We start from the raw sequence: 26,623 nt of genomic DNA, 5'->3' as shown, positions 1-26,623 counted from the left end.
TCTGCAAATCTCCTTTTATTGTACACAACTGTACAGCATGACATTTTCTGGGGAAAGAGTGAGCATTACTTTCTCCCATCCAAAGGCTGACATTTATTAAAGAGGCTGAGTCTAGAGTGTATGGAGTGTATGGGTTTTGTTGAGAATTCTGGTTATTGGGTCTTTAAAATGTACCCAGAATCCTGCCACCACCATTTCTACGACTGGGGTCTAGAGCACTTTGACTATCACCAGGATTATATCTACAGTCTTCTATCTATCTCTTCTCCTGATCCCATCTTTTCTCCTAGTGCGCTCTGAGCACAGCAGCCACATGATATTTTAAAAGTATCTTAGCTCATGCCAATTCTCTGTTCAAATTTTCCAGTCCCTTCCATTGCGCTGTGAGTTACAAAGCCCTTACAATGGCCTCCCAGGCCCTATGTGATCTTCCCTGACCCCACGAGTCTCTGAGATTCTCTCTTGCTCTGTTACAACATGCTGGCTTTGCTTTGCTCTGCTTTACTCTCATACCAGGCTTATTCCTGAAGTCCCGGTGGGAGCTTTGCATCTTCACTCTACCATGCACCGCAGCTCTTTGAAGAAGAGAGCTCTGCCTGGTTCTTGGGTGTCTCTTCTCTGTCCAGGGGGTTTATGTGTGGAATAGGAAAAGGACAAATGTCTTTTGACTTCATTGCCCGCGGTTGTGCAGTGCCCCTGCTTCTCTCATGAATCCCACTTCTTACACATCAGTGCCAAGGAGACGGAAGTGCAAATGCTCACTTCTGCATGAAGTGCACAAGCATGCAGGCTTCTTTCTGTACTTTCCAGGTGTGGGGTACATGGTTGGCTTCCTTGACCTCTGCAGCACTTTGTGACCTCTGCTCTTGGTGGATTGTCCAGAGTTTCCTGTGGCTGGCTAAGGCGCACCCAGGGATTGGGTTTCCAGTGTGAGCTACCAAGTCAGCAGGCCTTCCCGTGTGTCAAACCAGACCCACAAGGGATTCTCTGTTCTCTCTTGAGAATACCAGCTCTTTACGAAATTATGCTCTCAGCTTGGATCCAAGGCCAGGAAAACTTTCAAATACTATTGTAGATGCAGAATTCAAAAGGATAGGCAGTTAGGGTATGGTGAATGGTTCAAGTTGAAATGAGGAGATATCTTTCTCTGGTCAAAGGACAACTATAGGTTGGTGGGATTTGATTTGCTAATGAGTAAGCTCTCAGTTAAATGAGAGAAAAGGGGGCCTTAATGTGGTCTAAACCTTCATTTTTCTTGCTGCAAGTTTTACTTACTCTGGGCTGGAGATATGGCCTAGTGGCAAGAGTGCTTGCCTTGTATACATGAAGCCCTGAGTTTGATTCCTCAGCACTACATATATAGAAAAGGCTAGAAGTGGCACTGTGGCTCAAGTGGCAGAGTGCTAGCCTTAAGCAAAAAGAAGCCAGAGATAAAATATTTCTCAGACTTCTTAATTTTAGGACATTCTTATTTATGTTTTACAGGATGTTTCGGTTTAAAGATAATGTTTGCAAATAGAAATGATTTATGTGAGAAAATACAGAAAAGTTTCCATAAGAAAACAAAAATTCACCACGGTACCACTAAGGGTAATCAAGTTTGGTGCGAGGTAGAGTTCTGGTATGAGACAATTTAGAATTACATCATCAAAAAAGGTCCTCCTTCATTTTGATTTTTCTCTGTCTCCTGCATTGGCAATTTATTCAATCAATACTTTTGGGAGAATGCAACCTGGAATATGGAGTTTATCTTAAGACCATAGAACACCAAGGCAATAAGAAAGGGTCTATATTTCCAGATCCTTTAGAGTTGTTCTAGATTTCTAAAGCAAGGAGTATAGGAATGAGTGAAATGAATAACTTATGACATCCTATATAAATTTCTCAAACCCTGTGAAAAGAAAACATGAGGCACTTTTTTTTTTTTTTGCCAGTCCTAGGGCTTGAACTCAGGGCCTGAGCACTGTCCCTGGCTTCTTTTGCTGAAGGCTAGCACTCTACCACTTGAGCCACAGCGCCACTTCCAGCTTCTTCTGTTTATGTGGTGCACAGGAATTGAACCCAGGGCTTCATGCATGCAAGGTGAGTACTCTACCACTAAGCCGTATTCCCAGCTGGAGGCACTCTTACTATAAGTTTTTGAGTTGCTTCCCAGAACTGACAACAGCAAATAGAGAAAAAAATTTTTACTGTGAACTATTATCCCTCGTGCTGTACACAAATCATTCAGTCCTACATCTTGGGAGGTATCACATATCTTTTTCTGTACATTACATTGGAATAATTGTAGCAAAGTGAAGGAGAGGAACTAGAATTCCAGCCCAGGAAACAGACTCAACTAGAACTGGTTACTTCTGATGTATTATGTCAAAATACAACAAAACCAAACTTGATTTATCCATCGAGTTAGTCTTCACATAGAAAGAGGAAGCAGAGGGATGGTTAATAGTATAGCCACACTTACACCAGAGTTCTGGTAATAGCCTACTGCCTTGTCCTGGACAAGTCATAACACCTCACTGAGCTTTAATTTCCTTCTCTATAAAATAGTCAAGCAATACCTATCTAACAGAGTGATTTGGGGAGGAACTAAATGAGATGATGTCTAAAAAAGTACTTGTGACTATGTCTGTCTCCCAAGGATAGCACTCATTATGAACCATGATGATCACGGTTACATTAATTACCATGAGTATCTCTGTGCTATATCCAACATGAGATATAAGCATCTTCTCTTTTATGAGGTAGGTTCCTACATATAGAATGCAGATATATATGTGGGAGGTCCTGGTAGAGGAGGGATGCTTAGGAAAATATTTTGGAGTTTCCCACACTTAGATAAGAGAGTGTTTGTGTCCCAACCATTTGGTCAAGTGGAGAGAGAAATGCAGCAGGCAGGTAGAAGTGGTTGTGATAGGAGACTATGATGGTCTATGGATGGAAGCTTGAGGAAGACCAATGAGACACCTGGAAGTACAGGTGTCTCTCCTTCACTTTCTCAACTCATGATCCAAGTGTAGGAAATGAATAGACTTAGACAGGGAGAGAGACTTGTGAGAATGGCGAGCCAGTAAGAAGCCAAGAAAAGCAGACAAACAGCTGGAGCAGCAGCCCCACATTATAGAGTGTCTCAATCTTCCTCAGTGTTGTAAAGGAGATCTGTTTATGTTATAATTTGCACATGATAAGAATGCTTTCTTCTGTCTTGGCGTGAGGTTCTGGAATATCCAGTTACAACATTGCTATGCTATCAAGATGTCATATCCCAAACTTCCCAGTGTTGTGTCCCTGGCATGTCAACCCTGAGACAGCATGGAAAGGAAAGAAAGCCAATGACTTTTTGATAACAATTAAATCCTTGGATTTATATAATATGACCTGATGCAAGGGATATTGTGTAGGTCTTGGCATAGCTTGGAATGCCAAGGGCAGAGCACTAAAGGAAAAAAGTTGACTCTGAAAGCTTTCTCAGAACAAATCTGAGGGAATTCACTCGTGAATGCAAATACATGTCCAAACAAGTTACTGCTTTGCTGAGGGAGAACACGGGGCTGGCAAGCTTCCCTTGGCATGAGGAGCGTGAGTCATGCTTCATTTTAATGAAGGATCTTGGGGGTCTATAATGAGCACTGTGCAGTATTTCCCATGTGTCTCCTTGGAACATGGACTGATTGTACATACATACAGGGGAAGAAAGGCCATCAGAAACAACATAGTTCCTCAGCTCTCCAGGGCTCTGCTAGTTAATTTAATAGCAGAGAAATGAATTCTCAGAAATGTACCACAGGTCCCACAGAGAACAACATTGTTGTCACACAGTGTGGTGTAGAGTTATATCTGTATTTGGGGAAGGGGTTAGTGGATGAGAGGGTTTATTTTATTTATTTATTTACTTACTTACTTATTTATGCATGCCAGCACTGAGGCTTAAACTCAGGGCCTAGGTGCTGTCTGTTAGCTTTTTTACTCAAGGCTGGGACACTCTACCACATGTGCCACAGCTCTACATAAGGCATTTTGCTGGTTAATTGGAGATAAGAGTCTCACAGATTTTCTTGCCTGGTGCTGGCTTTGAACCACAATCCTTAGCTCTCAGCCTCTTGAGTAGCTAGGATTCTAGGCATGAGCCATCAGTTATTTTTAAACTAAAGCTAAAGGCAGTTCCCATTGCTTTATCTTTGTAGCTTCCCCAGAAAGATCATGTTGTTTTGCTACTTGATTATTCCGAAAGGTGACAGTCACTGTCTAATACGGTCGTAGGCATAAAGGTCATTTTAAAGCATAGCATTGGTCAAATTTTACCTGGAGATACTAATCATCTAGCCTTCTTTATCACAAAACCTCAATACTTCAGAATTCAAGTAGGAAGAAAATTCTAGAAACCCTAGAAAATGACTTAAGAAACAAACTCAGCCCCAGTCCTTGCAAATGGTCTTCTTGTGGGTTGCTGAACAGGCTGATGAATGGATTTTGCTTTTCTTTCTGCAGGTCTGTCTTCAGCATGTCTTTTAGACCCAGCCACATAGGATAGCTTCCTCAGCAGATTCTTTTTCTGCTTAGATCCGGGACATCGTGTGATTGCTCAGGCAAACTGTATGAAAAGTCCTGCACTGGATACCTTATCTTGTATTTCTAGCCTGGCTAGAGCAAAAAAAACGCTTCACGGAGACAGGGCTTCCCAAAGAGCTCCGGACTTTTGGCAGGATTAAATGCAATTGTGGATGTTTGGGAAGGACATTATCCAGTCCTTCAGGCCAAAGGGGGGGATGGGAGGGGATGAACCATAACTCAGGACAAGAGTCCCAAGAGGCAGACATGCTTGTGGGAGGGGCCTCCTCCATGTGTGTTAATACAGCCGAGAGGATTTGCAATTCTAAAAGGAAATAAGGAGTCTTCGCATAAAGATAAAGAATTTTTGAAATGTTAAAGCACGATAAAAACTGAAATTAAGATGAAGTAAACTTGGCAGAAAAAAGTTTTAATCAGACAAATAAATATGGCATCTCACTCTTTTTTTTTTTTTGCCAGTCCTGGGCCTTGGACTCAGGGCCTGAGCACTGTCCCTGGCTTCTTCCAGCTCAAGGCTAGCACTCTGCCACTTGAGCCACAGCGCCGCTTCTGGCCGTTTTCTGTATATGTGGTGCTGGGGAATCAAACCTAGGGCCTCGTGTATCCGAGGCAGGCACTCTTGCCACTAGGCTATATCCCCAGCCCATGGTATCTCACTCTTAAGGTGACCTTTGTCAGCCCCAACAGACCACATGGAAATTTCTTCTGGTTTGTTTACCCCAATATTCCACATGTAAACACATTCTATATGGAATAGCTTATTCTGGAATTAGTTTGAAATAGATCCATGAAAAGGTACATTTTTACTCGTTTCCTATTAAGTTTGAGGTGTGTGTTGCAAGGAGCCATTTTCTCTTTCTGCATTTGTGTTTGTTGCAACTTCCCCATCCACCAATAAAAGCAGTGGCAACAACAACAACAAATGCCATGCAAAAAAAAAAAAAAAAAAAAAAAAAAAAAGCCCTTACGCTATAAAATGAGCATCCAAGAAAAACATTTAGTTTGAAAAAGAGTTGAAAACTGTAGCCTTGGAAGAACCACTGCTTACATGGGATTGTTCAACAAATTCCTGCTGTGTGAGGTTTGGCATATACTTTCTAAAAATATAAGCATCTGGGGAAACAAGACAAAGCCCAGGTCTTGGACCAAATGAAGCACGCAGTGTGAATCTGTTAGTGATTATATCAATATTGCAACATGTGCCCAAATTTAGCAGTGCAGCATGTCATACAATACGAAAGCCCAGCAGGCCTGGTCCTTACCATAATATGTAGCCCACGGAGAAGGTGCATATAGCAGTCAGTCCGCTGCTCCTGCTGGGATACTGATGATGCGAGGTCCTCATCTCGATTAATATAAAAGGCAAGACGGTTGTGTGCTGAAAAAGAAAGAGACACCAGGTGACAGGGACTCTTATCATCACTTTTCTCCACTGGTTTTCTTTCCACTGGGAGGGCCAATAGTGTAAATTTACAGGGAAGAGCCACAGCAGAAAGCCATTATATCACTCACCAAGGAGGGAGAATGGGCAGAATGGGTCTTCCTGCAATTTTTGCAATGGCATTTTCCCTTCTGTATTTTACTTTTTAAACTGTATTTTATTTGATGCCCACAATAGGAAATTTTAATAGCCTTAGGAAGACATATAGCAAAAACAAATTAGAGTAAAAGAAAAGAATAAAAACAACCACAATAACATAGTAGTTTCTTACTTGTTCATATCATGTGTATGTCATTAGCACTGGACTGGGAAGGAAATTTTGTTTTAGGTTTTTATTATGGTCTGAAACTTTTTGATAGGTCATTTTAGAAACTCTTCTGGAGCATCAACTCTGACTATAGCGGCTTAAAACTTAACTATGTGGATGCACTAATATTTACTCAACCAATTCTTGTTCTTGAGCATTTAAGTACTAAAAGGTTCTCAGAATATTGATTAGAAATGTCACACACAGTACATGTTTTTTTTATCTGAACATTTAATAATTTCCTTAGAGTCAAAAACCTATGAAAATTTCAACGCTACCAATATATACTGTCAAACTGTGGGTGTAGCAGTATCAGTTAAGAAACAATGTTGTTATTCAGAAGTCTGAGATCCAGAGGATTGTGCCTGAAGACCAGTACTGGTGAATAGTTCACAAGACTTCATCCTGTTACAAAAGCTGGGGAGGTGTTACACATCTGGCATCCTAGCTACAGCAGGGCCATAGTGGAAACACAATGACAGTCAAAGGCTGGAGGTAGAGCTCACCTGGTAGTGCCTATCTAGCAAGTTCAAGGCCCTGTTTCAAACCTCAGTGTGTGCTCACACACACACACAGACAGACAAACAGACAGAGACCAAGACAAAGAGAGAGAGAGAATGTTAAACTTACTTCTATGAAGGTTGTGCATGGATTTAGATGTCTACAAGTAGAATCCTACATTCCAGTTTACTTTACACCCAACATAGTGGACTCCAGGATGGAGTTGAGATATATCATATTGAGAGGGTAAGAAAAGAAAGTCAAGTGCGTAAATACCTAAAATCTAAAGACAAGAGTATTTGGAATGAAGTAAGGGTCTCTAAGCTTCTAGGATAAAACAAGGTCATTATGTATGCATATTATACACACATCCACATACTCACTTTTTTTTTTTACAAAGATGGAAGAACTGAAAATGGAGCATAAAGAGGTCTGAATTACATGGAACACCTTCCAAACAGCTATGAAAAAATTTGTCCTATTCATGCTGTAATGCTTGCATATATAAGGATGTTATGATTTTAGAATTCTATTAAGTATTTCAGAAGAATGGGAACAGGTTGGCAGGAAAAGACAGGGTGGGAATATCAAGCTAAATATCTTCAGAGAGATTAATTGTTTAGGTTTACAGACAAAACAGAAAGACATGATTTCCTAAGAAATATTAAGACTATGGACATTCTGTGCTTCAACCTTCTCCTCTTGATAACTGTTCTATTCTATTGGCTTTAGTTACCTCACATGACACTGACTGGGAATTTAACCAACAATTAGAGATGTGAACGATAGTTTTACAATGTAAAATTAAAATGTATAGCTACATGAGGCTAGGTCTTATTAAATTATACATAGAAAAATATCGCTGCAAATAAAACCTTTGCACTGAGGATCATGTTGATTTGGATGGCTTGTGTGGTTCTCAATGACACTATTGTTATTGTTGATTCATTTATATTAGGAAATTTCTAATCCAGGTAACCAACGGCTCATCCTTATACTCTGAGATGCTGAGATACGGAGGCTGAGATCTGAGGATTGTGGTTTGAAGCCAATCTAGGCAGCAAAGTCCATGAGGCTCTGACCTCCAATTAGCCAGGAAGAAGCAGACAGTGGGCTGTAGCGCAAATGGTAGAGTTCTAGTCTTGTGTGAAAAAGGTAAGAGAGAGCACCCAGGCCTAGTATGGAAAGGGAGAATGAAGAAAGAAAAAAAAAGAAAGGAAGAAAGAGGCAAAGAAGAGAGAGAGACAAAGAGAGAGAGAGAGAGAGAGAGAGAGAGAGAGAGAGAGAGAGAGAGAGAGAGAAGGAAAGCAAGGAAGGAAGAAGGAAATTCCTAAACTCTACCTCTTCTTTGATCCAAAATGAGTAGAAAATAGGCATTTAAAAAATAAATTTATATTAGTTCAAATAACTTGAATATGGTTAGTTACTGGGTTTATTTTTCTGCTTAAGACTGGTGCTCTACCACTTGAGCCACATCTCTACCTCCTCGTTATTTTTTCTAATGTAGTCTATTTGCTGATTAAGAGATGTTACACTTGAAAAGGTTAGGATGTACTTTAGTAATACCAAGTAGGAAATCTCTTCGAAAAAGGGAAGCTCTTTCTAGCTCACTTCAACATTGGCATCTCAACATGAAGAAGGGGCAGCTCGCTCCATCAGTGACAATATTTTTGTGTGGTTAGCTGAATATGTGTAAATTTGGCCAGTGGCAAACTTTTTCATGCACAAAAGGAAACTAGAACTCCTCCTCTAAATATTTATAATGTAAATTCTCTTTGTTAATAAAGAATGTACATTGATGAAAGTAAAAATCGTGCTAAATATTTATCATAAATCTAAATGTTGCCCTACATTAACCAAGGGATGTTTTCTGTTTGTTTGTTTTATAACAGTATGGAGGTGTACTCTTATTCGCTTTTTCACTTAAGGCTGGTGCACTACCACTTAAGCCACATTTCTACTTCTGACTTTTTGTTAGTTAAATGGAGATAAGAATCTTATAGACTGTCTGCCTGGCTGGCTTTGAACTGAGAGCCTCAGATTTCACCAAAAATAATATTCTGAGGCTCTTTATGTGTTAAATACAGAAGTTAGTCAAGTGTGAGAGAGGCATTAGACATAGTGGTGTGAAATACAGACTCTTCTAAATAGAATCAGAAGAACAAATGATAAAGTTATGCTTCAGCATTAATTTAAGATCATGTCTCTGTACCACTTAAATTGTCTCAGGGACCACCAGATTATCTCTATGGTTTGATTCTTGAATGCCCAGGGGCCTCTGTGTGAAAGGACTGGATCCTAGCTTGTTTTTAGTGGTTGTGGTCCTGTGGGAGGTCTTCATGCCATTGGGGCTGCTCCTTAGGAGGGAATCATGGGAAAATAGTCTCTGTCACTCTTTTCCTTCCTGGCCACTAGGCAAGTGGCTTTATTTACTACACACTTCCACAAAGATATGCTGCCTTACCCAAGGGTAAAGACAAACAGGTTTAGTCAACTGCAGCTTAAAACCTCCAAAACTGTGCTTTTGCCAGAAGACTGGATGAGTAAGAAGGTGAGGTATATGATGGTATTTAACAATGCGGAAAAAACAAGTTTACACCACACCCGGTGGATCTGGTTATTGGGGAAAGTTTTCTGATGACGAGGAATGGTGATTGGTGTTATAGAAGTTATAGAAGTCTTTGGTATTCACAGAAGGATGAAAGCATGCTGGGAGCTGGTAGGAATTCAAGCAAGAGGGTTGGGGTGGTTGTAGGGTCCTCTCATGGATTATCTTCGATCTCTGGAACTGATAGTGATCACCAAAGTGTAAAATTCCAAAATAATAAATAAGATTTAAAAACTTCATTCAACTCCCAAATCTCTGATTTTTTTTTCTCCTTCTCTCTAAAAATATGTTTTGATAATAGGAGAGTAGTACTGCGGTGCTACAGGAGGACAATTCATTTCTTCTTTGGAAGCAAAGCCAGATTTGGAAGGTGAGGCATGAGCAGCCTGGTTAGCGAATAAGGGAGCTGGAAACTTCATGGGCAGGCTCTGGGGGCTTCTCATTGTCGCAGTGTATTGTATCACCACGTGAATTTGTTCTTGTCTTCATGTTTGTTAGGACACCTAGATCTTCTTATATCCTAGGACAATATGATCACAAACAACAGGATAGCTGTGCATGTGCACTGTGTGTGTGTGGGGGGAGGCAGTGTAAACTTGTGTCCTATCAGCACGAAGTGACTGGGCATGTCTGAGAGGAAAGGGTGAGCGAGAGTTCCTAGGAGGTCCACAAGAAATAAAAATCATACGCAAAACTGCCCCAGGATAGAAAAATTTGTACACTCCAGACTGTAATTTGAATACCTTGTTTGTTTTTTTCCCTTTATCCTCTCCCTCACCCGTGTAATGAAAGGGGGTCGAAAATAATAAAATTTTATTTGGAAATAAAGCAGGGAGAAATTTCCAGTTTGAAAGATCAAACCCATTGCTTTAGCAAAATATGATTTAAGGTGATAGAAAGGGTGACATCAGAATCATGGGAAAATGGGCACTGCCTGATCTGACCCCTGGTGGATGTCTGGGCTCTACAAACAAGTCCAGTGTTGGATGAACGCAGGAAAATGCAGCCTTGGGTGGAGGCGGGTGCACAATGGAGGTGGGCCTTCCCTTGGAGCAACTGTCACTCAAGATCAGGTGGGGCGTTTCTCTTCCTCCAGGGAGAGAAATGCAATCTCAGGCAGTTTGAAAACAAAGTGATAGAGGCTCAAGGACAAATACACACACACACACACACACACACACACACACACACACACACACTACGAGTGTTGGGGCTTGAACTGAGGGTCTCATGCTCGTTGCTTAGCTTTTTAAATTTGTTTTTGCATAAAGCTGGTGCTCTGCCACTTGAGCAACACCTTCAGTCCTCCTCCTCCCCCTCTTCCTCCTCCCCCTCCCCCTCCCCCTCCCCCTCTCCCTCCCCCTCTCCCTCCTCCTCCTTTGCCAGTTTACTGGAGTTAAAAGACTCTCACAGATAGGTTGGCTAGGGCTGGTGTCAAACCAATCGATAATCAGATCTCAGCTTCCTGAATAGCTAAGATTACAGCCATGAACCACAAGCACCTGGCACAAAAGTGAACTTTGATCTCTGGTAATCTGACATCTGTAGGGCCTAGAGAGGGTCTGGGAAACATTCTCTCAATCGCAGTGGCCATACCTTATCATCCAGTGAACATGTGCTTGCCTTTTTGTCTGAATTCTTTTTTTCCTGAAATCTATTAATTCTCTCAATTGACAGCACAAAAGGCCACCTCCCCTCTGCTTTCCTAGCAAAGACATTTCCATGTCTTAAATAAAAGGGGAGCACATCAGTCTCAATGGCTATAGTCTGCATTTCTCCATAAGTTCTGTGGAGCTTCCACTTATCCTGGGCCTTCCTCTCCCAAGGGCTGAGCTGCTTTGTTTGAGTTGGGTGATACCTGTGAATATGACGTAGAATCCCTCCAGAAATGGCCAGAGCTCCTTTGATGGTGCCCTTTCGGCATATTAACCATCTGTTCCTGGTGACTGCCAAGTCAGCATGAAGGGCTGTCACACAGGAGCAACGTCACATGCAAAGGGAAGCCAGGATCTCTAAGCTAGGGTCAGAAATGCTGGTTTTGATGGAACAAACATAAGGGTTAGAGTGTTCTACTTCCAAAGCCCTGGATAGCCGAAGGACTAAATTTAAGATCCATTTATGTCGAACATTAGCTCCAACAACTCCTAGGATATGGTGTTAGAATTAGACTAAATAAACACAATTCACATTCGACAAACACACACACATATTTGCAATTAAGATCAAACTATGCAGCACAGAAACAATTGCACTAGGAGAGTGACTTCTTTTTATATTTAAGAGCATGTTCAGTATGACTCCAAGGGAGTAAATATCTTTCACTGAATCTTCCTACTGACAGCATCTGTCAGGTGCCAACGGGCCATGGTTTTATTGGGGGGCTCCAGTGTGGGGGGGTGAATTTTCTCCCCAGCAGCGTATGGACCACCAACGAAGGCATTCTTTTTTGGAATGTCTCACTTGGTGCCATAAAATTTCATGGAGATTTTTAAATGAACTAATGTGCACTTCTTCCATGAGCATTTCATGGGAATAATTGAAGCTCTCACGAAATGGCCCCTCTCATTGCTGCCTCCAGAGAGAGCAACAATGACAGCATGATGAGCTCCGGGCAGACCTCAGAGGCTGCAAGGACGGGAGTACGCTGCTTGGCAAATGGATCAAGGGAAGATTCCACCTCAGTTATGACTAGGGGTGGATACATGGAAGAAAGGGTAAAGCCAGCAGTTCATTCACAAGGGCAAGAAGAAGTAAAGCGTGGAAGGGCACGGCACAATCCACCGTGGGGACACGGTCACTGCAGGGCATTATGAGCGGAGAAGTCTAGATGGCAGAGGCCATCGGAAGGCAAATCATGGAAGGCCTCTGTATGTTCCTGTGCCTTCACAGGTGAAATGACTCTCATGCCATTTAAGGGAAACACATTTGACATGACAGTGGAAAGATTATGCTGGAGGAAGAGAGCAGGAGGGAGGAGGGGGGGGAGGGTGTATCTGCCATGTTGCTTTTCTCTGTCCTTGCTTCCATTCTGCTTGTCTTTAACAATGACAGGGACTCGGTTCTCTCCATGGCTTTCTCTTTGGTTCTGCCACGCCCCTTTTCTGTCTCTCTGCCTTCTCACCTATAATTTCTCCCTTCCTAGTCTTCTTTCCACCTTTACTCAGCCAAGTACCATGGTATACAAAAAACAAGGAAAAGAAACAACAAAATGACAGCTTGTTGCCTTGGCAAGTATCTACTTGGTGTGTACACATGGAAAGGTGGCTTTCCCATTCCTCTGTTTATGAAGCTACTCCTATCATTAACCGATGCACATAAATACGGAATGCATAGTAATGGGAGAGTTACCATTAACTGAGCTAATGCATGCTGAGTTTATACTATTATACTTCATTCTGGGAGGAATCCTTATGCAGTAGTTTTCTTCACCTTCATTATATACATGTATAAATGGTGGAAGGGGGCATTAACAGGTAATATAGGAATCACAGATGATACAGTATTTGATTTCAGATCGACCAGACTTCAAAACCTGTTTTAAACGAGATACAGTGTTGCTCCCATGCCCCTTCCTTCCCATGTTACCCACCTACTTCCTTCTTTCACCCCCCCTCGTCCTCCCTCCCTCTCTCCCTTCTCTCCTTCCCTCCCTCCTTCCCTTCCTTCCTTCCTTTCTTCCTTCCCCTCACATAAATATTTTCTACATTTATGGAACATGTACTACGGTCCATGTCACAAATTCTTCAAATATATTCAAGAACACAGAGAAGATCATTGTCTTTAGTGATTTGCTGTTTGGGGGAATGTGTTTCAATTAGCCTGCTAAAAACTCACCTTTGAAAATACCCCATTCATTAGGGCCACACACATCATATCCTATAGTAAAATTACTTGCACAATTCATGCAAGTAATAAATTTATTCTGTGAGATCTCTTACTTCATACCAGGAACTGAACTAAGCACTTCACACTAAACTTCATTTAGTTTTACGGTAAACTCTTGGGGAACTGTTGTTGTTTTTTAATCATCATCATCATCACCATCATAATCAATTCTATTTTATAGAAAATGAGGACTTTAGAATTTAAGAAGATTGCTCAGGTTTATCCAATTGTAAGGAGAAGAGTTCATGCTTACATTTGGCAGTTCAACTCAGAGTCCTTTTTGACCTCGTGCCTTGCTGTCTAAGGAACTCATGATGGGAGAGGATGAGTGGGATATCATACATATGGGAAGATTAACTCTCCTCATAATTGTGCCTGAAAAAAGGGATGATGAACTTTCCTTCACACCCTCACCATTCAGGTGGGCGAATTCCAGGCTGAGGGTTGAATGGCCTTCACATTCAAACATCAGAGCAATCCTTAAGTTCCTGTTGGAGCACAAGTTCATAAACAGAGGGAGAGGGAGTGAAAACTCTCCTTTCTGAGATTTGTGAGTACTGGCTTGTCTCTTCAATGGCCTACTCTACTTACAAGTGTTTTGAAGGCATGTTGAGGGTAAGTAGAAGAGGGCTAGAAGGAAGAACACACACACACACACACACAGACAGAGAGAGAGACAGACAGACAGAGAGAGACAGAGAGACAGAGAGAGAACAGAGAATAGGAGGCATGGTAAAAGAGATAGTGAATTCAGTGATCTTGTACTCAGAAATATTTAAAGCACTGAAGTATTTTCTTAAAGATGCTGAGAAAACAGATGGCATGTGGTAACTTCATGCCTGTAATCTTAACTACCTGTCAGGCAGTAGTAGGTGACTTGTGGCTCTAGGCCAGCCTGGGCATAGAGAGTGTAAGACTCCATCTCAACTGACGGCTGGGTGTACTGGTACATGCTTGTTATCTGAAGCTGAGGGAACTACAGTGGCTAGGATCTGTGGCTCACGTCTGCCATCTCAGCAAGAAAAAGAAGCACAAACACAACGATCACATTCGTGGCTGTCCTGAACATAAGGAACACTACCTTGAAAATTACTAATGCAAAAAAAGGGGCTGGTAGGTAGAGTGGCTCATGTGGCAGGAAGAGTAAGTGCCTAATGTAAGCATGATGCCAGGGGTTCAAGCCACCAAACCAAAAAAAAAAAAAAAGAGAGAGAGAGAAAGAAGATCAAGAGGAAATGACAAGTTTAGTTTGCAAGTACAAATGTGACACAAATACTCTGAGATAAAGACAAAACTTAATAGGAAACTAGGATTTTTATCCTCTTCACCTGTTTCTCAGAAATTTGTCTCTCATCCAGATAAAGCAGCATCCTCCAACGTCTGACTCTTTGGTTCATTTCTCTAAGATTGTGCTATAAACTTAGAGGGAAGCCCAACTTCCTTAGTATAATAGTGGTACTGAAGTTTGAACTCAGGGCCTTGTGATTGCTAGGCAAAAGCTCTACCACTGAGTCATGCTCTCATTCTTTTTGGTTTTTAGCTAGGTTTTCAGAAAGGGTCTTTATGCTTTTTGGCTAAATTGGCTGATCTTCCTGCCACTGCCTTCCAATAGTTGTGGTTACAGGTGGCCACCACCATGCCTGCCCATTTGTAGTTCCTCTTTTTAACTTGTAGACCCACTAGACAGCTGCATGACAACACTCCATGATCTTATATCTAGCTCTAGTACTCTCTATATACATGGTATAGTAATTATCCACATAATGCTAGACTTAGCCTAAGGGAAAAGGACTCTGAGACCCAGATATCAAGGAAATATTTTAAGGAGAAGAAATAAGTCAAATTGGCCACTGTATCCTCAACTTTTGTCAAAAAACATAATATTTTGAATTTCCCTTAAGCAAATCTTATTTTTTGATTAGCTTTTACTAGGGGAAAAGAAAACCCTGTAATTTAAGAAGAAAAGGAAAATAAGTTCCAGAATGCAATATATAAATAAATTTAAAAGTTCATTCATCCCAAAGTAAAAGTTAGAACTGTTTATGACAGAGCAGAGGGATTACTTTGTTCCCTTTCACATTCATATGGGAATAAATAAGTCACCAAATTAAAGCTGCATATTCACAAAGTATGTGGAGGCACTAATTTTCTTGAAGTGGAAATAGTAACACAGTTCCATTGCTTTTTATAATGTTGTCACAGTTCCTTATCACAGGGTAGAGGTGAATTCCAATGATCTTAGAGACACCTCAAATACAATGGTTTTAAATGGTTTTAATTTCCCCTGGCTTATGATAAACAAATCTTGTTTTGATTGACTGGCAAATGTCTACGAGCAGCAATAAGAGCAATTATGTTTGACATGGAGACATTATAAAATCTATAACCTAAACCTTTTAAAGCTTGATGTGAAATGTCAAATGTGACTTATGAGTTCAAGTTATAACCCTGCTTCATGCAAAAAGCATTAGGTTAATCTGGAGCAAAGTACTGTTGCCAAGCATGCACTGGCATAATTAATCAGGAATACTTCAGAAATGAATCATCTCCAAGAGATTATTGATTTGCTGTCACGACAAGTTGTTCTTAGGGGCTGCGCTGGGACTCTGGAGTGGAGATGCACTGGCATGTATTTTTCACTGACTAAGCTTTGATCTGTCCTCCTGGATTCCTGCCTTCCTTGCACTGACATCTGCAAATACTCACACTTGACAGCCTCATGCCTGAGCGTGGTGGCTTCCAAGTTGATTGGGATTAGTTTAGAGGGATTTTGGAGTAGTCTCAGTATAATCAAAAGCAGAGAGCCATGAGTTTCAAGAGAGTGGCATGCGCCCTGCAAATGGCATTGTATTAGTAGAGAATGTGAATGTCTCTACACAGTCCTGAAAACATGTAACAAACACACACATATGCAAAGACAGGTACACACTTGCAAACATACCCCTAATCATGCACTTACATACAAGCACTACTCAGATAAACACACACAAGCATGCACCATGCACACACACCCTCTGAAGATACATGCAAATATGGACAATCACACCCAGAGATTCATATACATGCAATCATATACACTTATACAAACACACGTAGACACTCATCCATGCACACTCACAGAAACATGGGAACACATTCAAATACAGATACTCATATGCTCACAAGCAAATCTCCGTGTGGACTTGCAGCACACATCCATGCTTTCACAAGTGTATACCTATAAACCACACATCCGTGCATATACATGTGCATATGAATAGGCACACACTCATGTGTATACATATACACGTAAGCACAAACACACAAATGTACACACGCATGCCAACATACTTAGGGAATGGAGATGGTTTCAGGTTAATCTTCAAGGTCATCTCTATTACCTAGTAAACAAAATTGAGGCTCTCAGTTCTATTAAACATATGACCAGCTATAACGTGTTTTCCCCTCCACGATGATTCTATGACATATGATAGTACTAATCAGATGGAGTTCTGAAAGCACAAGGAAGTCAAATGCACTCCTAAAGATTGCAGGGGAAGGTCAAGGGCAAAAGCCACAGTTTAGATCACAACTCAAAACTGTTCCTCCCTAGTCTTTGGTTTTGTACATGGAGAAATGACAGACTGGCAACACAAAGCAATGTTAATGGTTACAGAGGTGTGGCTGGGCAGATGGCACAGAATGGGTGGGAAAAGTTCTCAGAATTGGATAACATCTCTGTTACCCTGTGCCAAGCTAATCAAATTCCTCCCCACTTTCCCAAGCTGTAATTTCCCTAAACATTCCATGTGTTGCTTGGGTGATGGTTATGTCATCAAGGTATAAATGGTGACTGTAGTGGCCACATTGGCTTTGCTCCCTGAGCAGAGAAGGGGAGAGAATGAAACAAGGAAGTCATTCAACAAATTGGCTACTGTATCCTCAACATGTGCTTAAAAGCATACTAGCTGAACTATGGTAACTTTGTACATGGTCCTGCCTGGTGAGCCATCTGGACGCATGAACCTTGCTTCACCAGTACTTCATGTTCTTTAAGACTCATTATGATTCTTCAACACGTAGCCTTCAACACGTTGCTTGGATGAGTAAGGCACGGTTGGGTGGTAACCATGGTGTACAACCAGGCTCAAGATGCAATCTCAGTCACATGGACACCATCATATTCCTGTTTTCCCACAATGCACTTGGAGTGAGTCTGGCTGGAATAATAGGCTTCAAGCTCCACAAGGAGGTAGCATAGCCAATTTCTATTTGTTTCCTTTTATATTTTTTCTTATTTTCATCCACAGACCAATATTGTAAACATTTTATTTCCCCCAACTGTATCTATCAAGTCATAATCTCTCTGTTTTGCTATCATTAATCAAAGCTATATATTTTGGCCAGCTTCAGACAAATATGAGATCAACAGCATTACAACATTGTATTTGTAGGATTCAGTTAAATCAAAGAAACCTGACATTTTTCATTATCTTTGGCAGCTGAGTCAGGAGTAGAGATACAGTTTTAAAATTTATCCATGGAGCCAGGCCCATGGGATGTACACCTGTAGTCTTAACTACTCAGGAATTTGAGATCTGAGGATCACAGTTCACAGCCATCCCAGGCAGGAAAGTCTGGGGCTCTCTTTATTAGAGTCTTATTTCCAGTTAACCCCCAAAACGCTGGAAGAGGAGTTGTGTCTGAAGTAAGGCTTGAGGGGAAAAAAAAGGTCAGGGACAGCCCCAGGTCCTGAGTCCAGCCTAGGACTGACATATACACAAAACAAATGATAAAGCAATATATTATAGCCATATGTATTTAGATATCTGTTAGAAGCTTAAGCACAGCTGTGACCCTTCCACATATCTATTTTTGTTGATTTCCTAAAAGTCGGATCGCCAATCTGTGACTATTTATATAAACAGAAAAATCCCCAGTGTATGGGTGGAAAATGTGTCTTCACCATAGAAGTCTTCCTCGTCAGTGCAGACTGTCCAGTGTTGCCTCTCTGTCGTCTACCCCTATCTCCAGCTAACAGAGCTTCCTGATTCCCACACCTTTCACTTTGTTATGCATGAACCCAAGATATACAGGAACCATTCAAGGAGAGATGAGGTGAAGGTTAAATTTGGAGCCCTGAGATTCTTTGCAGCTTCAAGAGTCAGTTTGGATGGAGGGAGAAAAGCATGGGAAAAAAGACAATACAGACATATAAAATGAGTGAAATTATGGGTTGAATAAAGTAGGCATAACAGCCAGTTCCCGAAACACTGGATCTTGGAAATAAAGTAAGTTGAGGATTGTAAGAAGAGTGAGCAGTGAGCTGTCTATATACAAGGCCAGGAAGTTTGTAAGGTCTGAAAACACCACAGACTAAAAGTATAAATGGAATCAATAGATATTTTGCTAAATGTATGAGTAGGATCGAAGACTAAAGAACAACTAAGAAAAGCTAGGATCCACTAAGCATATGTGGTGTCTTTATTGCCAAAGGAAGACTAACAAGGCCTCTGCAACATGATTTTCAAGGACTCTTTCCTGGAGCTTCAACTTGTCCTGGAGCTGACCCTTGGTGGTTCCTGCATCAGTCTAACATGGCTTCAGGAACTTAAACAAAGATGGTGGATGCCTTAGGTCTTCATGGAGGAAATACATCGCACATAGATGAAGAGAGGAAAGGGAATGAAAGAGAAATGGCAGGATGTTGCAAAGAGCAGGAGTGCTTTTCTGATGTAGGTATTTAAAAAAATGTTTTATTAATTGATTAATTTATTGTTATAGTCATGTACAGAGGGATTACAATTTCATACGTAAGGCAATGAGTACATTTCTGATCAAACTTGTTTCCTCCTCCCTTATTTTTCTCCCCGCTCCCCCGTCCCCAATTCCCTCTCCTCCCTGTGTCCCCCGCCCCCAAGCTGTACAGTTGGTTTACAGCATATTGTCTTGTAAATATCCCTGTTGTATTGGTTCACCTTTTACCCTTTGTCTCTCCACTTTGATGTTCCCCTTCCCTTCCCTAGTTCTGATAGATGTATATACAGTATCCAGGGTGCCAAAATCAATTACCGTGACATCAGGGGTAAAACCACAGGAAGAAAGACAAAAGGAAAGTGCATAATTTCACATAGCATGTTGAAAATAACAACAACAATAAACCACTTATTTCCATAGCTTAGAGTTCATTTCACTTAGCATCATCTTATATGTTCATATGTACATTGCTATTGAGCTATTGTGATCTTCTACTAAGACTATCCTAGATGTACTAATTATTACCAATGAGGGAAACTATAGAGTCTGTGTTTCTTTGGGTCTGGCTCACTTCACATAATAGGATTTTTTTCCAAGTCTTTCCATTTCCTGATGGATGGGGCAATGCCATTCTTTCTGACGGAAGCATAGAATTCCATTGTGTATATATTCACCTACTGAGGGCCATCTGGGCTGGTTCCATATTTTAGTGATGGTAAGTTGTGCTGTGATGAACATAGTTGTGCTGGTAGCTTTAGTGTGGTCTTGCTTGTAATCTTTTGTGTAGATGCCTAAAAGCAGGGTTCCTGGGTCATAGGGGAGCTCTATGTTTAGCCTTTTGAGGAATCTCCACACTGCTTTCCAGAGTGGTTGAACAAGTTCACACTCACATCAACAGTGTAGTAGGGTTCCCTTTGGCCACATCCCAGATAGCATCTGTTGTTATTAGTTTTCTTGATAATGGACATTCTTACTGGGGTGAGGTGGAATCTCGATGTTTTGATTTGCATTTCTTTTATGGCCAGTGATGTTGTGCACTTCTTCATGTACCTTTTGGCCATTCTCAATTCTTCTTCAGAGAAGTCTCTCTAAGTCCTTAGTCCATTTGTTAAGAGGGCAGTTGGTTCTTTGAGGATTTGTTTTTGGGGAACATAATTTTATGAGTTCTAAGTATATTTTAGATATGAGGTCCTTGTCTGCTGTGTGGCCAGTATATCTTCTCCCAATCTGAGGGCTTTCTAATGTCTTTTGTCGTGCAGAAGCTCTGCAGTTTGATGCAATTCAATTTGTCCAAACTTTCTTTGGTTTGTTGTATGTCTGGGCCTTTATTAAGAAAGTTTCTATCTGTGCCAAGGAGCCCTAGTGTTTCTCCTATTCTTTCCTGAAATGTTTTCAAGTATCTGCTTTTACCTTGAGGCCTTTGATCCATTTGAAATTGCTTCTGGTGCAGGGTGATATATAAGGATTTAGATTTAGTTTGTTACAGGTGTTTAACCAATTTTGCCACCATCATTTGGTGAAGAGGCTGTCTTTCTTCCATCCTATTTTTTTCAGCTCCTTTATCAAAGTGTCCATAGGTCTGCGGATTCATTTCTGGGTCTTCAGTTCTATTCCATTGGTCCCCAGGCCCATCTTCTGTCAATACCAAGATGTTTTTATTCCTATAGCTTTGTAATATAGTTTGACGTTTGATATTGATATTCCTCCAGCACTATTCTTTCTGCTAAGAGTTATTTTTGCTATTCAGGATCTTTTATTTTCCATATGAATTTTTGGATTGCTTCCTCTATTTCATTAAAGAATGGTGTTGGGATATTGATGGATATTGCATAGAATTAGTAGACAGCCTTTGGCAGTATTGGCATTTTCATGATGTTAATCCTCTACATCCAGGAGCATGGGAGGTTTTTCCATTTCCTTAGTTCTACTTCAATTTTCTTTTTCAGGTTTTTAAAGTTTTCATCACAGAGGTCTTTCACTTCTTTGGTTACGGTTATTCCTAAGTTTTGGGGTTTTTTTTGGCTATTGCAAAAGGAGTTGCTTTCCTGATTTCAGCCTTGCTATTTGCATTGTTTGATGAAGCAGATATTTTATTCCTTGAAGGGGAGCTCTTTTTAGCTGTGCTTAAATTGGCATGTGATCATATTACCCTTTATCAATTCTTATTGCCCTTCATCAATTTTACCTGTTTACTGATGCATAATTGTAAACAGTGTATATTTATTGTTTATATATATTCTGATGAAACTAAACTAATTAACATATCCACCATCTGGTGAAAGTGTGTGTGTGTGTGTGTGTGTGCGTGTGCACATACGCACGCAACACTTATGGCCCATCCTCATAGCAAATTTTAATTCCACATGCAATATCCCTGATTAATTCTTAACATGTTATCGCTGGGGATTTCCACTTAACATTTGGAGTGAATGGGCCATATTCTTTTTCCATAAGTCACTGTCTATGGAATATTTCAGATGCACAGGGTCTAAATGAATGTAAGGAAGAGAAATATCACTAAAGGACACTTAGATGCTCTTGGGCATGGCAGTAGCTGAAGATTAATAAAGACATGAAGTGCACACTTAATGCCTGACTTCACAAACACCTCTCAGTGGCCAGTGGGAAGGGGAACAGGCTTACAGAATTTGGGGCAGGCCTTGGGTGCATCATACATTTTGTGGAATGAGATGGTGGGTGGAGATTCTGTGGCGGGCATGACAGGTTAAGTCCTGTCCCTTTAAGGTCACTGGGAGGAGGGGGGCGGGTTGGATGGGGGGGCGGGGATGTCTACTTCTCAGACCCTTTCTCCTCCCTGTGAGGTACATTGTATTTAGCTCTTGCCAGACTTAAATTGCATCCATGTTAAAAAGGAAAGAGGCTTTAGCACATTCCTTTGGGGGAATGGAAACAATTTATTTTGTTTGTTTCTAATGGAGAGAGTTAGCTCCAAAATCTTACTGTGAGGTCTGGGAATCTGGTTTGGGGACAGTTAGGCAGCCAGAGTGGAGAGAGAGAAAGGGGAAAAGTGGGCTCCCAGATTTTACCAAGGTGAAGGGAACTAGCAGGAGCAGCCAGCTATAAAGACAAGGCATAAGATACACTTATTGGATTGACATAGCCAGATAAATGAGTAGAAATGCTTTCATGACTTAAAGAAATGATTGTATTTTGTTTACTGAAACATCCCCAGATCCCAGCACAACCAGTACCCCAGTATATTTGGGGTGCTGTGTGGAGGAGAGGTAGTTTTAATTAGTTGTTTTGTTTTTCTCTTCTTGTTCTTCATAAAAGGGAATTGCCAGGTTTCTAGTTCTTCCTTCTAGGTGGACAGGGTAAGGGCATCAAGGCGAACAACCTGGGCTGAAAAGAAGTAATGAGATTTTGGAAAGACTCAGATTTCCCCACATGAACTGGGTGGTGAGACACATAAGCACTCCTTCTCATCTGCTGGTCTCCCTTGAAAGCTTGCTTTATACTACAATTTATTTTCAGAGGGAGGGCTTACTCTCCTAACGAGAGTGGAATGTAGTCATTGCAAAGCAGTAAGCACCAGGACACAGCCCCCAAGGTTAACATGGGTGCCATAAATAAGAGGGAAAACATATCACTCTCTGAGTTCTCAACCCTGTAATAAGACTGCTGGTGTGTCTGGTGATATATAACTTTTTTTTTTTTTTTCAGCAGAGAGCACGGAGCTTTGGGTCTTCGAAAACTGTTTGATTGCTTCACAGACACCAATCAATAACTCACAGGTAAAGTTTTCTGCAAGGCACATAAATCCTAGCCTGGGGAGACCAGCTGTTGTGAGATTCTGGATTGGCTCCAGTTTCCAACTGGGGAGTCTCAAGGAAACGATCCTGAATCTAGGGCTTTGTTTGGATTTCAATGGAACATAATGGGGTGACATCTGGTCCCCCACCTTGTGTTGGCTTGGCCACACTTCATCCTCTGTGGCTTTGGGCACCTCCTGCAGGGTTTCCTGTGAGTGCCAGGCACCAGCGCCCTGCCCGTCACCAGCTGCCAATCAGTTTTTCACAGTGGGGGACCAAAAGAGAACTGGGGGCCTTGACGATGCCTGCTGAGAACGACTCATAAAAACGATCCGAAAATGCAATTCGGGTCCCACTGCTCGACAACCTACTGGACACCAGACAAAAGAGAATTACAAAAATAACTCGAGGGGAGGAAAAGCAAGCAGAAGGGAAAAAGGATGAGCGTGAGAAATTAGCAGTGCAGGACACAGGATAATGAGAAGGTAAAGAAGGGGGAAAAGAATAAATATTAAATCGGTGGCAAACACATATGCATGTGATTTAACAGTTACCATTTTCACCCTCTAAATCAGCAGACTTATCTTGTAAAAGAAGAAAACTGAAGGATGCCAGAATGAGCTGAGAGGCAAGTGATCATGGTCAATGGACAAAGAGTAGACTGCAATCATTGTTTTATAAGTAAATTGACCCTGTTATCAGGGGCCTACATTTTTGTTTCCACAAAGTGTAATTCAGTTCTGAGAATTTGTGCTAAAGAAATAATCATCAGTCTAAATAAAAGAAATAAACATAAGATGAAATACATTCTTCCTCAGCTGAGTAAATAAAAGATATTTCCCTTTCTGCTACTTTTCATAGCAAAATGATCAAAAATAATCTTAAGGGTCCACCATCAGGGAATGGGTTTTAAACTAAGATATGTCTACCCAGTGGAATATTACACAGTCATTGAAAGATATTGAGAAAGATAGCTACATTATCCTATTTCGACATCAAAGAATGCTTCCATTACTGTAATTAGTTTTATAGATCTTATTTGTAAAACAGTCTAAAGGGACATATAACAATGTTAACAGTACAGTCCTTTGAATTCCTAGAAGTGATCGTTCTGGTTTCTATACTTTTATACGTTGTGAAATGTCTTTTAAAACTGTTTGACACTGTTACTAAAGATAAATTATGAACAATTAAAGAATGCATTAAGGAAAAAGTGTCATGGATCTAGGAAAACATTAGAATAAAGCATGGTTTCAAAGGAAACAGAGACATGAAGAAACAGGGCAGGATTTACAACCTATGTTGAGGAATGAGTAAGAGAAAGGGCAACATACAAGTTCTAATGAGGAGAAATAAGACATGGTAACGAGGAGGAAGACGCTCAAGTGGGAGGAGAGGAGGAAAAACTCTGTAAAGTAGCAGGAGGCAAAACAAAAAAGGAAAGCTGTCAGATAAAAGTGGAATAACTTAATATTCATTGGTAAAACTTAACACTTGTGTGCTATGGGACAATTTAAAACATTCCTGATCATCATAAGCCATGCTGGGGGTAAAGCCATGTGAAATTACAATTCGGGAAAGCCAAAGACAACTAGGCTGAGGGAGGCCGTGCTCTAACTGAGTTCTCTTATCTATACATGGTCATGGCTCCAAGCAGCATTCCAAGTTTCAAGCTGGTGCTCTTATTCCTATTCCTGCGGCTTTCCCCTGCGGATTTGATTATTACATTGTTAATTTGATACATAACGATTCAGGGTAGTCCTGTAGATTAGTTTGATGAGGGATACAAAGGGGAGAAAATTAGAGAGTATTACAATAAATTAGAGAGTTTTTACATTAAAATGCATATTGAACCTGAAAAGGTGACCACAATGTTTAGGTAGAAAAGTGTAAATTGCACAACTGTCATCTGTGGTCTCCTAAATGACCCATCCCTGGATTAGGCCTCTGGGAAAGCTGAGTGGAAACTTCATTGCCATGTATCTCCTAAGATCTTCCACATGCTGGACTGTAAGCCTTACATAAAATTTTTCCATATTCAGTTCTGGTTTTGAGGTATATTTTTTACCCATTTAACCCTTTTCTACTCCTGTATAAAATCCTTTTTACTGTCCTAGAAATTCAGAAGCATCCCTACTTGTTAATACATAGATATTTTCAAGTAATAGTGAATGATAGACACATGATTCTTGGCAAGGCTTTCCTTTATGAAAAGATAAATAGGCTGAGTGTTGGTGGCTCATGTCTGTAATCCTAGTTACTCAGGAGGCTGAGATCTGAGGGCTGTGGTTTAAAGCCAGCCTGGACAGGAAAGTCCTTGTGACTCTTATTTCCAATTAATCATCAAAAGCTGGAAGTAGAGCTGTAGGTCAAGTGGTAGAGTGCTAGATTTAAGCAAAAAAGTTCAGGAACAGAGCCCAGGTCCTGAGTTAAAAGTCCAGGACCAGCACCAAATAATAAATAGCTTCTCACTATCCTTATATTTTAGAACTTCAGGTGTGGCTCAGGTGATGGAATGCTAGACTTGAACAGAAAACATAGGCAAGAGCTCAAGCCCCAGTACACACTCACACACACGCACGCATGCACACACACACACACACACACACACACACACGCATGCACGCGCATGCGCAGAAAAGAATTACTTCATTTTTTTCTGTTCACCTTAATCTTTGCCGCTTGAAAAAATTCACTCATAAAATAGGCCAGTGTTTGTCTCCAGCTAGATCCCAAATGTAAGGCAGAGCTGTGTAATACATTTTTTTCCCACAGCAAAAAAAAAAAAAAAAATGTTTTTCTTCTAGTCTCTTTGCTTGTGGATTGAAATTTCAATTTGCTGAAGAAAAATGTACCTTGAAAGTGATGTCACCTTGTTTTAACAGCATGAAGTATTTGATATTTCCTACTTGATATTTCCACACTTGAACTGTGAAGGCCATTTGCCTTCCTCTGGTACAGTTCAATTTGTAAGCGGATTTTACAGAAAGATGCTTTTGCTATGCAACATTAGGAAAACACTTCCTCTTGCAAATTCTTTGGTTGCATTCCATAATATATGCACTGAATATCCGTGGCTGAAGCCTCTTAGCAGCAACACCTGGAACAAGTCATCCAATTCTATTTTCCTACAGCAGGATCAGTTAGACACTTTCATAACTCACACATTTTCTGAAAGATAATCACTAAGAGAAACTGACCACAAACTAACCATTCACTTATCCCAGCGTTCAAGGATTATCAATCAACTTAGACCTAATGCACTAAAACCAAGGAGAGAAAAGGACTTCAAGGAGTATTGTAACTCATTGCGAAGTTAGAGCTGTTTGTTGAGATGTATCTTTAATAGATGGCTTTTTCCTTTCCATGAGTCAATAGTAACTATGCTAATGAGATGGAGCCTGGGATATTGCACATGATATGCAATTGATCTGCCACAGAGCCACATCCCAGCCCTAGACTCAAGCATGTAAAATGAAAACACACACACACACGTACGCGCTAAAAGGAGGAAAGCTAAGCATTACAATCTATATATGTTTTAAAATATCTATTATTTTTCCTCTATACATTTTGACATTAAACAAATGCTGTTTTTCAGGGGGAAAACCAGCATTCATATGTTTTCCACTAACTGAACCACACACTGACTGAATCCCTTTGCCTTCTCTGCTTCTCAGAAATATCAGAAGTTTCTGGGTTATAGTGACGTTTTACATCATCTCCCGGCTGTTTGCTTGTGTGTCTGAAACTCAAACTTTCCATCCTTCCCATTTTTCCTCCTCTTACTGAAGAGCTGAGGA

The 26,623-nt window shown here is 40.8% G+C and overlaps 1 protein-coding gene across 1 annotated transcript in view; it reads right to left on the bottom strand.

The window, feature by feature from the left end:
- The window catches only part of Aig1 (androgen induced 1), a 210,876-nt gene that overhangs the window by 29,194 nt on the left and 155,059 nt on the right, over nucleotides 1-26,623 (bottom strand). Inside the window, exon 4 of the mRNA XM_048354211.1 lies at nucleotides 5,832-5,947. Within this exon, the coding sequence (XP_048210168.1) occupies nucleotides 5,832-5,947 (116 nt within the window). The remainder of the gene's footprint in view (nucleotides 1-5,831; nucleotides 5,948-26,623) is intronic.

The sequence above is a fragment of the Perognathus longimembris genome, chromosome 9 (assembly GCF_023159225.1).
Source record: "Perognathus longimembris pacificus isolate PPM17 chromosome 9, ASM2315922v1, whole genome shotgun sequence".
Classification (NCBI taxonomy): domain Eukaryota; kingdom Metazoa; phylum Chordata; class Mammalia; order Rodentia; family Heteromyidae; genus Perognathus; species Perognathus longimembris.
Note: the sequence above shows the minus strand (reverse complement) of the source record. Positions and strands in the feature narration are given on the sequence as shown.